The 15728-nt window shown below is 37.4% G+C and overlaps 1 protein-coding gene across 18 annotated transcripts in view; it reads left to right on the forward strand.

The window, feature by feature from the left end:
- The window catches only part of ADAM22 (ADAM metallopeptidase domain 22), a 246479-nt gene that overhangs the window by 136283 nt on the left and 94468 nt on the right, over positions 1-15728 (forward strand). For all 18 annotated transcript variants that reach the window (XM_021936095.2, XM_021936099.2, XM_021936098.2 and 15 more), the window contains one exon: positions 14603-14685. In XM_021936095.2, coding sequence (XP_021791787.2) covers positions 14603-14685 — 83 coding nt within the window. The remainder of the gene's footprint in view (positions 1-14602; positions 14686-15728) is intronic.

Raw genomic sequence — 15728 nt, forward strand, 5'->3', positions numbered from 1 at the left:
TGAAGGAGGATAATCGATCAGGGCTACATTTGATGTTTTTTGTTTTGTTTTCTTTCTTTCTTTTTTTCTTTCTTTCTTTTTTGTTGTTTGTTTGTTTTGAGACAGGGTCTCACTTGATCTCCCAGGCTAGAGTGCAGTGGCGCAGTCTTGGCTCACTGCAGCTCAGAGTCCCAGGCTCAAGTGATTTTGCCACCTGAGTCCTACAAGTAGCTGGGACTACAGGTGCATGCCACCATGCCTGACTAATTTTTGTATTTTTAGTAGAGATAGGGTTTCACCACATTACCCAGGGTGGTCTTGAATTCAAGTGATCTGCCTGCCTCAGTTTCCCAAAGTGTTGGGATTACAGGCATGAGCCATTGCATCTGGCCACATTTGATGTTTTATCACAACAGTCTTTTCTTTGCACCTATGAGGTAGAAAAAGAGCAGGTGGACTTGATTTTCCCCATAGCCACTCATAAAAACTCAGGCATGTGGAGTTTAAGTGGCTAGAAAGCTGACATGAGAGATTAACAGCAGAATAGAAAAAAAGCCAAAATTCTCAGATACTCAATGTGTGTTCTCAACCCTCATTTATTCAATAGATATGAGTTGAGTGCTTGCCATGGGCCAGTGACAGGGATATAGCTATAAACAACAGATGATGCATTTCTTGCCCTCATGAAGCTTGTCCTTTAGTGGAAAAGACAGGCATGGTGCAGACAACTACTGAGAAGTCTTTGTCAATGATAGAAATAAGTGTTGAAAAGAATTACATGTTGCTCTGAGGGTACTTGTTGGGACACCTGACCTCATCTGGTTGCTCAGGGAAGACTTTCTTGAGGAAATGATATTAATTCCAAAGTTCAAAAGATAACAGGTGAATGAAATCGGAGCAGAACAACTTTTCATGCAGTCGAATTAGCATGTGCAAAGGCCAGAGGCCTTGATGTAGGATCTTGGTGCATGAAAGGGTCAGAAAGAAACCATAGAAAGTGGACAGAATAAGAGGTGGAGCAAGTGGCACAGGAAGAAAAGGGATGAAAGTAGGAGGATGGTATTTGACCAGAGCCTCAACTCAGAGGATATCAGGTTCAATGTAAAGGAAATCAGACTGACAGTGTTTTTGGACTTCCTACATTGGTTACTTTTTGCCTTTGTTTTCTCTTCTCTGGAAAATCTGGAAACGATTTTGTGACTCTGTGGATGGCAGAGTGGTTGCTTTGGTAATTCTGAGTGGGGTCAATAGGTATTCCACATAGCAATTAGATTTTTGGACAGACTAAGTGCTATTTTCTTGAGGTCCTGCTGTCTTTCTGATTAAATTAAAAAAATAAACTTCTTGAATCGTGTTAACAAATGGTAAAATTTCTAATTCCAGGACAGATCTGTGGTTTGAGGACAGTAAAGCTTAGGGACTGTGAATATTGTGAGGGCTAGAAGGACCTAAACTCAAATCCTGACTTTGCCAGTTAATATACGTGTGTCCTTAGACAATTTACTTATGCCTCCTATACTTCATTTTCCTCACCTGTTAAACAAGACAAACATGTAGCTCAGAGCTTTGCGTGTGGGAAATTCTCCGTAAATATTAGTTCTGATAGCACTGTTGAGGTAAAGTGGCAATTTGTAAAGAATTTCTGGAGAAGTCTTTGGTGGCTTCTACCCATTCTTACTGCTAGTTTCTGATTCCGCTCATGACAGGAAGCATGTCAGGATCACCAGCTGCAGTCCTTCACTTCCTGCTTTATAGTAAGACAATCTTCTGTGCCCCTAGACTGTAAATTCCATAAGAAGTTTCTCTAAGAGAAGCACCCATGGGAACTTGTACTATATTATCAGTGTTTAGCATAATATTTGTACGTAGAAGAGAGAAAGTATCTGCTGAATGAAAAAAATAAGTGAATGAATTAGTCCAGGTGTTAGAAAATGGAGTGGTTTCTCCTGTTCATCCAACAGTATGTCAGATGTGTAGGAAAAAGTTCAGCCTAGACAGGTCTGGGAGAGCGTATTATTCCCCCTACTCTCAAAATGTGCAGTGAATATAAACAGGAAAAATAAAAACTGGTAGTGAGCCTTATAATCTGCTGGAAAAATAAAAACTGATAGTGAGCCTTATAATCTGCTTGCCTGATGGTAAGTGCATCCTCCATGCAGAGGCTCACATTCCTGTGTTTTCTTTCTAAGGTATTTTAGAGCCACAACTGATCAGTGTTAAATTTTAAGTCACCAAATATCAACAATTGGCTTGAGATAAAAATCTCTGTAATCATGAAATGTTTTAAACATGTTAAAAATTGTATAAAATGCCTCAACAGACATCCATGTGTAGATGTAACATAGTTCAGTGTTTTGCTATATTAGCTTTCAAATCTTTTCATGGTTTTAAAAATCTACTAATTATGTATCAGCATGTCTTCTGTTAGTTTTTATTTTTATTCTTGCCTTCACTCTTTTACTTGATCAATCTTGTTAGACTTTTTTGTAAATACTCTCTCCCCACCCGCCCCCCTCCCCTCTTTTTTTAAGAGACAGGGTCTCGCTCTGTTGCTCAGGCTGGAGTGTAGTGGTGGGATCACTGCTCACTTTAAACTCTAACTCCTAGCAGTACTTCTCACTCAGCCTCTTCAGCACCTGGACTATAGGCATGTGCTGCCACACTAACTAATTTTTTAATTTTTACTTTTAGTAGAGACCAGGTCTCCCTATGTTTCCCAGACTGGTCTCGAACTCCTGACCTCAAACAGTCCTCTCGCCTTAGCCTCCCAGAGTGCTGGGAGGGTCCCAAAGAACCAGCTTTACTTTCTTTACTATATTTTCAGTCATTTCTGCTCGTACTTTTGTAATTTCCTTTTTTCTACTCTGAAATTTCTGTTTTTCTTTTCATAATTCATTTAGTTAAATATTTAATTTATTAATTACCAATCTTCCTTACTATATGTATCTAAGAATGTAAAATTTACTCAAGTACCATTTTAGCAGCAACCTAAAGCTCTGCTTTGTAGTTTTTTTTTTTTTTTGCTGTTGTCCATATATATGTGTATATATATTCCATAACTTATACTATGACTTTATATGACTTATAAATTATTTATATTTTTAGAAATAATATAATTATTTTAAAAAATTGTTTATTTGGCATTTTAAAAATTTCCAAACATATGAGCATCTTTGTTGTTGGTTTTAAATTCTGTTTCTTTGTGGTAAGTACAGTGTTCAAGATATTGATTCTTTGAAGTTGGCCTGGTCTTTAAAAGAAAAGTAACCTTTGATTTTTTAAAATAGTTTGCAAATCATAGAACAAGAACGGACTCTGGTGGTTCAACTCCCTTCTTAATTTATGGAAACATAAGTAAGAGAAATAGTGAATGATCAGCTTATTCTCATAGATACACTTGCTGGAAAAAAAAAAAGCACTTCACTTTTTCATGCTTAGTATCATTTTTCATTAGATATAACCTTAAATATTAGTTTGCTTTCCATGAAGGATGTTGTTTGAGACCTCTTTAGTAATCTGATTAGTTTTACCTGTTAATAAATCCTGGGCTAATCCAAAATCATTCATGCAGAGATGAAAATGACCACTGAATGCTAGTATTAACTGCTTGAGCTCAGCAAGTAAGGCTCAAGGTGCAAGAGAGAAGATGCTGCAACCAGAATCTTTTTTTCTTTTCATTTTTCTTTTTTCTTTTTTTTTTTTGAGACAGAGTCTCACTCTATCACCCAGGCTGGAGTATAGTGGCACCATCTCGGCTCACTGCAACCTCCACCTCCCAGGTTCAAGCGATTGTTGTGCCTCAGCCTCCCCAGTAGCTGGGATGACAGATGTGTGCCACTATGCCCGGCTAATTTTTGTATTTTTAGTAGAGACAGGGTTTCACCATGCTGGCCAGATCTCAGACTCCTGACTTCAAGTGATCCACCCACCTCAGCCTCCCAAAGTTCTGGGATTACAGGCATGAGCCTCTGTGCCTAGCTGCAACAGAATCTTTTAGCGGGCAGAAATTTTATTCTTCTTCAAAAAAGGAATGGAGGATAGCATTGAAGTGAAACTAAAGGAGGTTATGTTTATGGTAAAAGTGGAGAAAAAATGATTTCCTTTTTTTCCTTACCTCAGACCCTCATATAGTTGTATTTCCTTAAAAAAAAGAAAACAACAAATATTTCAGATATGACAAAAATACTTATTCCTCCTGTATTTTAGGAATGCACAAATATGTTTTCTCTTTGTGCAACAATCATCCAGTCAGTTATTATTTTTACTCTTAATAGTCAAACATCAACTACAGAATAAGGTTTTAGGTAATTCACTCTTTATGCTAAAAAGTCCATATAGAGTAATGCATTTAAATTTTATTATTTGTAAAAAGGTACAATGATGTAGTGGTTTCCTGGAAAGAGTTATAATTTCATGAGTTTCTAATTATATAGTCATCATATATTATGTGGTCCACATTGATTTTCCGTTCTTCCAGTTTAGAACTTACATCTCAGAGAATCTGTAAAGTTCCCTCTCTGCATTACAGTAATCTGTTGCTGCGCATTTTGTGGGAACCTAAAATTTTTAGTAGTCTGATATTTGTTATAATAGTGGGTGTCTAGTGATTACCTAATAGCTGTAAAATAATTTCTCTCGACTATTCTGTTGTTAAAAATAAGCAATTTAGGAAGCTGTTTTTGACTTAATAAAATGGAATATTAGGTTTGCCATATTGTGTAAAAATAATGATGAGTATTTTAAAATGAAGAGATAGGAAACTAGAATGCTGGTTATAGGTAATTAAGATATGGGTTAATTTTGTTAGATGAGTGATGCTATGGTAGACACCTCCAGTTTCTACCACTGAACCAAGCTTCTTAAAAGGAAAATTCCTGGATTGTGAATAAAAATTTACTTATCTATATATAAAGAGATGAATGGTTGTACTGGTTTGAATAATGTTCCCCAAAATTCATGACTTCTAGAACCCATGAATACTACCTTATTTAGAAACAGAGTCTTTTCAGATGTAATCAAGTTAAGAGGAAGTCATACTACATTAGGGTATGCCCTAATCCAATGGCTGGTGTCCTTAACAGAGAAAGGTATAGACGTAGAGACAAAGAGACAAACACAGAAAGTTATGGCCCCTATATTTTGTGGTGTTCACCATCTTTTAGTAAGATTAACTCCTTCTGCATCATTTTTATTTCTATCCAGTGGTTTTCTACTGTCTTTTCCTTTCTTGTGGAAACTTTTGCTACCATAATATTCTTATGCATCTTTTTCTCTCCAGTGGTAACCGTGTATCTTTTAAATGAGATTATTCTTTTTTGTCAGCTAGTTTTATTTTCTTTTAATTTTTTAAGTCCATAATATGCTTAATCCTTCTGGTTTTTAAAATGTTTTTGATTGATACTATAAGATCCTAGTGCTCATCAATGAATATTGAAATAGTACAGAGATTTTTAATGACTGTTTACCTTTAGATGTTGTTGGATGCTGTTTGAACATTTGTACCCTGGAATGGAGTGGCAAATGTTAATACCCAAAGGTGTTAAACAATATTGTATATGAGAGTTACGTTACCTGTGATAAGATGGGCAGTATGTGTCTTACTGAGCTTTAGCTGATTTTTGTCTTGCAGGAAAATGGAAATGTGGTAATGGAGTCCTAACAGATCTCTTAATTTTTAGGGGAAGATGGAAATCCAAGTTCAACAACTGTGAAAGTCTGAAGTTTTATCCTACTTACAAGTTAATAGGCATTAGCTTGCTGCAGTTTTGTCTATGCCCGCAGAAGACAGGAAACTCCTGGGTCAGAGACAAAGGGCTTTATTACTCTGGCTTTGGCTATAGCCAGAATAGCAACATTTTCTTACACTCGTATCTTCAGCCTTAATTCCCAGAGGGTGACAGAGGATAGGGCCAGGCTAACCTGAGCACACAGTGCATTGTGTTACAACAAAGAAATTCTGAATTTAGGAAACCTGAATGTTTTATAGTGGGAAGTAAACATGCCTGCCCTTTGCTTTGGAGGGAGATTTTCTCCATCTTCCAAAGCTGTTCCCTGTACAAACATCATTGAAAGGATAGTCCAGAAGAATCTCAGGCAATAAGGGGTTCTAGATACTTATTATAGTGAAATGTTAGTGAGTAATTTTTCAGAATTCATTTCCATAGGTCACATTAAATATTACATTTTAATCATTTAAATTAAGCCTGATGATGTAAGGGCAGTTTTGTTTTTAAGGCTTTGAAAACCTGTAGTGCTGAGTTAAAGTCTAGGAAGTGTTCATTTGTATTCTTGGTCTTATACTTTTATATTTCATAGATCCATATACTAACAAAATGAATTTTGAGGATCAACATAGGTTTGCATCATTTCTTCTCTTTTGCCATATATGAAAACAACCCTCTCAAAACATCTAAATACTATTTACTATTGCTACAAACTAAAAAAAAAAAAAATGAACCTAACCACTAATGTAATATGGCACTGTGTTCCAGGATTGGATCCTGGAACAGAAAGAAGAAATTAAAGGAAAAACTGGTGAAATCTCAATGTTCAGAGTCGAGTAAATAGTAATATACCAGTGTCAGTTATGTGATTTTGACAAATATACTAAATAAATATAAGATGTTAACAATGGGAAAAACTGCTTGATAGATATACTATAATTCTCTATACCATCTTTGCAACTTTTCTGTATATCAGAATTATTCCAAAATAAAAGTATATTTAAAAAAGGGAAACAGTTGATATTTTAAATAATAAAGATAAGTAAACCTAGAACAAATGACAGTTTTAAAAAAATTAAATACATTTAGCTTTATGAAAAATTAAGTACACTATACTTATTTCTATCTTTTTGACAGGAACTAGTAAAGATTTTGAGATGCATTAGTATAGATTCATGGATTATTGGCATTTGGGAACCACGTGATAGCTTCACTTAATTTACTGTAAATGAGAAGAAATAGTCTTTTCACTTTTCTTAGCCTTTAGAATGAGGTACCTTTAGAATCAATTATACTCTGTACCTGACCAGATGTTTAGCCTATGTCCCTTCTATGAATCCAGTCCGATTCTGTACAGTCACAGAGTATGAGTTTTAATCGGGATAGGTTGGTGGATCATCGTTAACATAAAATTTAGCTTTTCTAAGGATTTCCATCGTGCAGCTGGCCCTAAGGAGACTTACTTTGTTATTTATTTTCTTATTTTAATTTGTATTAGAGATGGGGTCTCACTATGTTGCTGAGGCTTGTCTTGGACTCCTGGGCTCAAGCGATCCTCCCTCCTTGGCCTTCCAAAGTGCAGGGATTACAGGTGTAAGCCACCATGCCCAGCCTCCCAAGGAGACTTACAACTGGGAAGATGGAGTGAGGATTGGAGGAGGGCAGGTTCCTGACGTTGATGCCAGTCAAGAGGGAGTTGAGACCAAGCAAGAAATGTGGTTTTGGCAGGCAAGCACCTGTGGAACAGACTGTAGCCATGCAGCCACCAATGTGTCAGGACAGTGTATACACCTGGAGGCAATCTAGGATGCAGTAGGGTTCAAGGGTAGGCCGTTAGTTCCTGCAAGGTGGTATCAGCTAGAACAGAGACTCCCAACTATGGTAGCATATTGGAATCATCTGGGCAGATTTGTAAAATACCCAGGTCCCACCCTCTAGAGATTCTGATGCAGTTGGTATGGGGTGAGGCTGGGTATTTTTAAAAAGAGCTTCCCATGTGTTACAATATGCTGCCAGGGTTGGCAACTACTGTGCTAGGGCGGGGTGAGAAAGGGTCCCACTTGTGGAAGAGGGTGACTGGCATGAGCTTCCCCAACTGCATGGCAGAGGCTGGTTCTAGGACCAGTGCCCATGGAGGGGGAGAAGGCTATGAGTCAGTGAACAGAGCAGGAGAACAAGAGTTGCAGGGGCGGGTGTTTTGATCTGGAGGTGCCTACACTGGCCCTGACCCTTTTAGCATGACCAAACCATTCCTATCTGCCTGTGACTTTCATAGATGTAGCACTGAAATACCAGTATCCTGGGAAACCCCTTTGTGCCAGGCAAACTGGAAGTTTGGTTTTTCTAGCCCCTTTGATCCAGGCCAAAGCATCCTGCATGGTATCCTATGATCAGCACCAGCAAAAATAAACAGCTCTGCTCTTCCTTAATATTCTTATCTCACCCCTTACCTTCCATTATGTTTCTGATAAAGCCAGCTGTTTTTTGGGGAACAAGAAACAGAGTGGAGTACATTCTTTCTGTGTCACGAAGGATGAGCTCAGGAACTAGTGTAAGATTTCAGTGAGCTCAGCAGTGAGGAGCTTCAGAATCAGAAACAGGAGTAATGTAAAGCAGTTGTTCTCAAACTTCAGAGTGCAGTAAAATCACCTGAAGGTTTGGCTGAATCACAGTTGGGTAGGCTGCATCCTCCGAGCTTCTGAGGAAGGCTATAGCGAGGCTTGAGAAATTTGCATTTCTAGCAAGCTGATGCTGTTGGTCTGAAAACCACTCTTTGAGAACCACTGGTGTAAATAACCTTGACTTTGTAGCAGGCATACCTGGGTGTGGATGATCTCTCTCAGTCTATGGTTTCTCACTTGTAAAAGGTGGGAAATAATACTCACCTCATCAGTCGTCATGAACTGTCACATAATTCACTAAACAGGATGTCCAGGATATGGTAGATACTTCCATTCTCTGAAAGATCTTTCTGTATCCTTTGCATGGGGACAGTTTTGTATTGAATATTTTTAGGGTTAACAATTCCAGATTTGATCATCAAAATCACGTAGAGGAACTTTTTACACTATAAGAAACCTGGGGCCCTACCTCCTTGGAGATTCTGATTCAGCAGGCCTGAGGGAAGTCCTGGGCATCAGTTGCTTTAGAAAGCCTGCCATGGTACTTCTGAGAGTCAGTTTTGGGAACTGCTATTTTGAGGAGCATTTCTCTCCTGCAAGGGTTCTCAGGCACTGAAGTTGTATTCAGTCATTTGGAGGATTTTAACAGATGCTGATGCCTGGACCTGAGACTGTGATTTAGATGGTTGGGAGTAAGTCATGGGCATTGGACTTTAAAAGCTCCCAGGTGATTCTGAAATGCAACAGAGGTTGAGAACCTCCCCTCTAGGGGTATTCCTGGAACAAGAAAAACACGAAGTATTTGTTACAATGCAGATTCTTAGGTCTTACCTCAGAGCTGCCTGCACAAACTCTCTGGGCGAGAGACAGTATCTACATTATAAATCAACGTCTCAAATAGTTATTCTTAACAAAGTTTGAGAATCACAGCTCAAGGGACATTATAGCATCCCTAAATATTGGTTGACTACACCTCCCTCACCTGTTTATATAGCACTTTACAGTGTACTTTACATTGTTATCTCATGGAATCTCCTGCATATCCTTATGAGACAGCTGGAGTAGATATTATCTCTAGTTTATTGGTGAAGAATTGGATATTCAGGGAGCTTTTCTTTCCAGTAGCACGTGTGGGTATGTGAACATAAATCAGGCAAATGTGCTTCTCTGAAGGGATATAATAGTCTATTGGAGAAGTAACACAGAAACAGGCAGGAAGGAACAATCTCTTCAGGCAGGAAGAGATTGCAGTATGGTTGAAAAATACTATGAAAATTCGGAGAAGGAGGGGTTAGCAGGAAGTAATTTATGAGAAGGGAATTTGAGAAGGCTATTTGGAGGAGGTGGTCCCGGCTCATTTTAGAGCTGTCAAGATCTAGTTTCTTTTGAGGACCTTGATAGAGGGCGCATGACTACGGTCTTACAGCTATGCTCCAATTGTTTCCCTTTATTAGGTTTTCCTCGTTTTATGGTCCAGGCTGTGTAACCTCCTTTGTGTTATCATCTCATCATATTTATAATAAATTCAAATTTTCCTTTGAGATTTTGCTATCTGTTTAATAAAAATGTGGTATGTCTTTGAATTTTATAAATAAATGATTATTTTGATGTTCTTAGAATAAAAAATTACAATAAATTTTTCTCCCATTAGGAAGATAAACCAATAATAGACATATGAACTATCATGTTCATTTTTATAGAGGTAGATATTCTTTTAGCTATAGCTATCTAATTAGGTAAGAATAAACATTTGTACTTTTATGGCTATGTTGTTAGATCAAGGAGTATGAAGAAAGTTTCAAGGACAATGGATTTATTTCTGGAACAAAAGAGACAATAAGGAATAAAGCTATGACTGGCAGTCTGATAAAGAGCCCAACTCTGTTAGGAAAAGCACAAAAGGCTTTTCTCTTTTCCTGCAACATCTGTCTCAGATTATTGTATATAGTACTTCCATATAGCATACTTTTGACTTTTCTTCAAAAGTCATATGAAGACATGGAGAACCTTTATAATTGATAAGATTTGAGAAAGTTTTTTTGGTAGTGGTCTTTACTGAAATAGATAATTTTAAAGTAAAATGCAGTTTATGATTTTCAAATGCAGTGCATATTCTAAAACATAGAAGTGCAAAAAATATAATTATATCTGTCCCATTAGTTATTAAAATTTAAAATACTCCTATTCTTTGACCTCCCAGGTCCATGTCTAGTACTCTATCTTGCATATATACTGATAGAAGTGCACAGGAATATATGAAAGGATGTTTGTTGCAACATTATGACAGCAAAAAGGAGATTATCTGAATGTCCATTAGTACAGGACTGTTTAAGTGAATTATAGTTCACCCCCATAATGGAATAGTATGCCATCATTGAAAAATACGATATTGATATAGAAGGATGCCAAGCTTACCTTAAGAAGAAAAAAGTCAAGTGGCTGAACAGTGTACATAGTATAAAACTATTTGTGAAGTGAAAAGGATATATGTGTATGTGTGTATATATGCCTCTACTTGAATATACATAGACTATTCTTGACATGGTACACAAAATGCATCAAAAATGCTTACCATTTAGAAGGCATCTACAGCTTGAATAGTATATGTGAAGGGAGTTTTTAAATTTTTCACTATGTACCCTTTCAATTCTTAGAATTTTTGCACCACATGTGTATTAATAGATAAAATAATTATTTACAAAATAAAAATACTAAATTTATATTTAATATTATAGTTTATATAAATTAAGAAAGCCAGCCTATCTCTTGGACTAAAAAATATTTCTAGGCATGTTAAAGGAAACAAAAACTTCATTACTTCTTAGTTTAAATAATTATTGACTTATGATTAATTATCCCTGAAAAATATTACAGCACAAAAATGAAGTTTCACCATTATTTCTAATAATTACATATGCCACCAGTTGAGACCTCAAGATTTGAATTGTAGTAATGCAAATTGAGATTTTTTTCCCCTGGTGTTTATGCCTCTGCTGAAGTGTCATGGAAACATTTAATAATGATTCAACCATACTGAGCTCTTTGCTTCATTTGCCACGTTAGGCTTTTGTGCAGATGGGTCCTGATCATATGCTGTTTTTGGCTTGACTCCTATTTTTCGAATCAGAGATTAGTGAAATAGTGTTTTCCATTATTGACTCATCTATATAACTCTCCCCAATATAATGGAGGAATGTTTTTAAAAAATGAATTATTTGTCCTTTTTATGATTTAATATGACATGTTTCCAGAGTTGCGTTTTTGAAGAAAACTTTAGTAATTTATAAAATAGTATGCTTTGACACTGACATATATCCTCATGACTATCAATTTCCATTGTTTTCTAATCTGATGCCATAATTCCCGAGATTATTTTTTTGTTTCTACTTCTCTTTATTTATGTTTGTTTCTACTTTCTTATCTTTGTTTCTATTATCTTCATTGCTATGAGGCTCAGACTTCTAAGAGGAGAAGGTCTGATTCAGTTAGTCACTGTCCAATGTAAGGAAACACTTATAGACAGAGTTCTGTCTTTATCAGGTCATCTGTTGACTGTTGACTTTTTATGTCTGGCCAACGCAAAGCTAGAATTTTGATCTCTGATCCAATTAGATGTATCCAGGAAATCAGGGGCATCTAAGTGATAATGTCCTCTCATATACTCAGAATCTGATCTATGGACTGTTCATCAGTCCAACAGCCCAACACATTCTATTGTAACTTTTGTTAAATTTACCCTTAGCCCTGCTGACAAAGCAACAGAATAAAAGAATAAACCAGCCTAGGGGAAAGTTTAGATTTGCCTTGCATAACTCATAGGTTCGAGGTTCAACAATAGGGGATAGGACACAGGCTTTGTACTCACATAAAGTTTTCATCCTTACTTGGCAACTCCCCAGGCAGACAACCACAGTCTCAGAGATTGTGGTTCCTATATAGAAGAGGGATAAGAATATTTCTTTGTAGGATTGATATGAAGATTTAGTGTGATTGTGTACGTAAATTGCGAACACTGACAGACACAGTAATTATAATAGCAGCAAACATTTGTTGAGTACTTCCTATGAGCCAAGCATTACTTTAAACTCTTTTATGTCTGTTAGCTCGTGTAATCCTCATAACATCCCTATAAGATAATTATCTCCAATTGACAGATGAGAAAACTGAGGCATGGGCAGTCTCTGTAGTTTGCTTAAGATTACAAAGCTGGTAAGGGAAGGAGCCAATAGCTCACATTGTTAACATCTACACTACACTGGCGCTCCACATGAAGTCATGGCCCCGTGTTCTAGTGTCTAGGACTTGTTTCAGCCCCCAAGTCTCTGTGGCTTTCTGGGTTCCATCTTCTCCATTAAATGCAACCACAACCCTCAGTTCATGATGGTCAGTGGCTCCCCTGGGAATTTGGAGCTGGTTTAAGGTCAGGGATTGCATTGTGTACCATTTTACCTGCTCTCCACCTACTCCCTAAAGCTGAGAGTTACCAGCTTCTGTGGGATAATCTTACAAGGAGCAGTAGTCTCAGGCTAGGCTGGTTTCCTTGGATTTTGGTGGAGAAAATGTCTTCAGCCTATTACATCTCCATGTCCTCCTGTTTTCTCTCCTCCATGTGTGAAACACTGAACATTTTAAGTAGTGTTACTCCTTAAGTCCTACTGTGAAGTAGGTAACATTTGCCTCTTTAAACCACCCATCCTATCAGTCCTTTCTGTTTCACTCTTTCATATCTCAGTGAATCAATTTAATTAGAAGCTTTCAGCTACTGAAGAAATAGGAGATTAGTGATAGAATGGGAAGAGGTCATTTAGAGAAGAGCTTCTCAAACTTTAATGTGCATATGAATCACCTAGGGACTTGTTAAAATACAGATTCTCATACAGTAGGTTTCGGGTGGGGCCTGAGATTCTGCATTTTTAACAAGCTCCTAGTGATGTCAATGCTGCTTGTCTCTGAACTGCACTCTGAGTAGCAAGTATTTAAAGGTGACATCCTAAGATGGCAGAAGATTTAACTTCTTACCTTTCCAGGCACATTTAACCAAATAAATGAATCTCTCTTAGTAGAATTTTGTTAATGCAATTGGATGCTAAGAAAAACTTCACAATTTAAAACGCTGCCCATAAACTGCTTACCAGTTAAAGTCATTGCTGGTTTGAGAAAAGAATGGTATGAACTTGCTTATCTGGTAATCAAGTTTTGATATAAACACTGTAAAAACAAGCATTTACTCCATCAATATAATTTACTGACTCTCAAATGATTTATATTCATTTTTACTTAGCTTTGTGTAAAAGAGCATTGCTTTGCTGCTGCTCATGATTGAGTTGCTTTTTTTGTTTTTTTGATACAGGGTCTCTATTGCCCAGGCTGGAGTACAGTGGTGCCATCTCGGCTCACTGCAACCCCCACTTCCCTGGTTCAAGTGATTCTCCTACCTCAGCCTCCCGAGTAACTGAGATTACAGGCATGCGCCACCACACCTGGCTAATTTTTGTATTTTTATTTAGTAGAGACAGGGTTTCACCATATTGGTTGGGCTGGTTTGGAACTCCTGACCTCAAGTGACCCACCCATCTAAGTCTCCCAAAGTGCTGGGATTATAGGTGTGAGCCACTGCACCTGGCCCATGGTTGAATTTCTTATAACTAGGAAAGCAGATGATTAAACTTTGGTGCAAGGGCCACATACGTATTTTCTTTCTTTTCTTATTTTTTTCATTTTTTCTTTTGAGACAGAATTTCACTCTTTTTGTCCAGGCTGGAGTGCAGTGGCAAAATCACAGCTCACTGCAGCCTTGAACTCCTGGGTTCAAATGATCCTCCTGCCTCAACCTCCCAAGAGGCTAGGACTACAGATGCATGCCACCACATCCATCTGATTTGTAAATTTTTTTTTGTAGAGACAGGGTCTTGCTATGTTGCTCAGGCTGGTCTTAAACTCCTGCCTCGCCTCCAAAAGCATTGAAACTATAGACATGAGACACTGTGCCTGACTCCCCATGTGTATTTCAATATCTCTTTCTTTGTTCCTCTAATATCACCTACATAAAAGAAAGGTTAAGTCAACTTTTGTTTCCCTGAATTTTGATTTGGAGTCAGCTCACTCAGAGTGTTTATGAATAATTCTGTTAGAAAAAGTTTGATAATGCTAATCTGAATAATGAAATATCATGTAGAGCTCTAGATGTGGAGATACATTGTGAGTAGAAACCTCCTGTGAAATGAAGCAGCTGATTCTCCTTGTGATGCAAAGGCTTACATTCTTTATTTCTGTTTTCAGGGAGGAGAGCACTGTTACTACCAGGGCCGTATCCGAGGAAACCCTGCCTCATTTGTTGCATTGTCAACATGCCATGGACTTCAGTAAGTGTTCAAAAAGTTATTTGTACTGTTTATTTTTTCAATAATTTATTTTCTTTAGTATGAATGCACTATAGTAGATATCCCTATTTTGTGTCAAGAAATAATTTTAAATCAGTGATGGATCTGATTTTTTTTTTCTATTTTGTGTTTTATAAACCAAGCAGATTTTATTATTATTATTACACTTTAAATTCTAGGGTACATATGCACAACATGCAGGTTTGTTACATATGTATACATGTGCCATGTAGGTGTGCTGCACCCATTAACTTGTCATTTACATTAGGTATATCTCCTAATGCTATCCCTCTCCACTCTTCTCACCCCACAACAGGCCCCGGTGTGTGATGTTCGCCTTCCTGTATCTAAGTGTTCTCATTGTTCAATTCCCACCTATGAGTGAGAACATGCAGTGTTTGGTTTTTTGGCCTTGCAATAGTTTGCTCAGAATGATGGTTTCCAACTTCATCCATGTCCCTACAAAGGACATGAACTCATCCTTTTTTATGGCTGCATAGTATTCCATGGTGTATATGTGCCACATTTTCTTAATCCAGTCTGTCACTGATGGACATTTGGGTTGATTCCAAGTCTTTACTATTGTGAATAGTGCTGCAGTAAACATATGTGTGCATGTGTCTTTATAGCAGTATGATTTATAATCCTTTGGGTATATACCCAGTAATGGGATGGCTGGGTCAAATGGTATTTCTAGTTCTAGATCCTTGAGGAATTGCTACACTGTCTTCCACAATGGTTGAACTAGTATACAGTCCTACCAACAGTGTAAAAGTGTTCCTATTTCTCCACATCCTCTCTAGCACCTGTTGTTTCCTGACTTTTTAATGATCGCCATTCTAACTGATGTGAGATGGTATCTCATTGTGGTTTTGATTTGCATTTCTCTGATGGCCAGTGATGATGAGCATTTTTTCATGTGTCTGTTGGCTGCATAAATGTCTTCTTTTGAGAAGTGTCTGTTCATATCCTTTGCGCACTTTTTGATGGGGTTGTTTGTTTTTTTCTTGTAAATTTGTTTGAGT

This window comes from Papio anubis, chromosome 4 (assembly GCF_008728515.1).
Source record: "Papio anubis isolate 15944 chromosome 4, Panubis1.0, whole genome shotgun sequence".
Taxonomy (NCBI): Eukaryota; Metazoa; Chordata; class Mammalia; order Primates; family Cercopithecidae; genus Papio; species Papio anubis.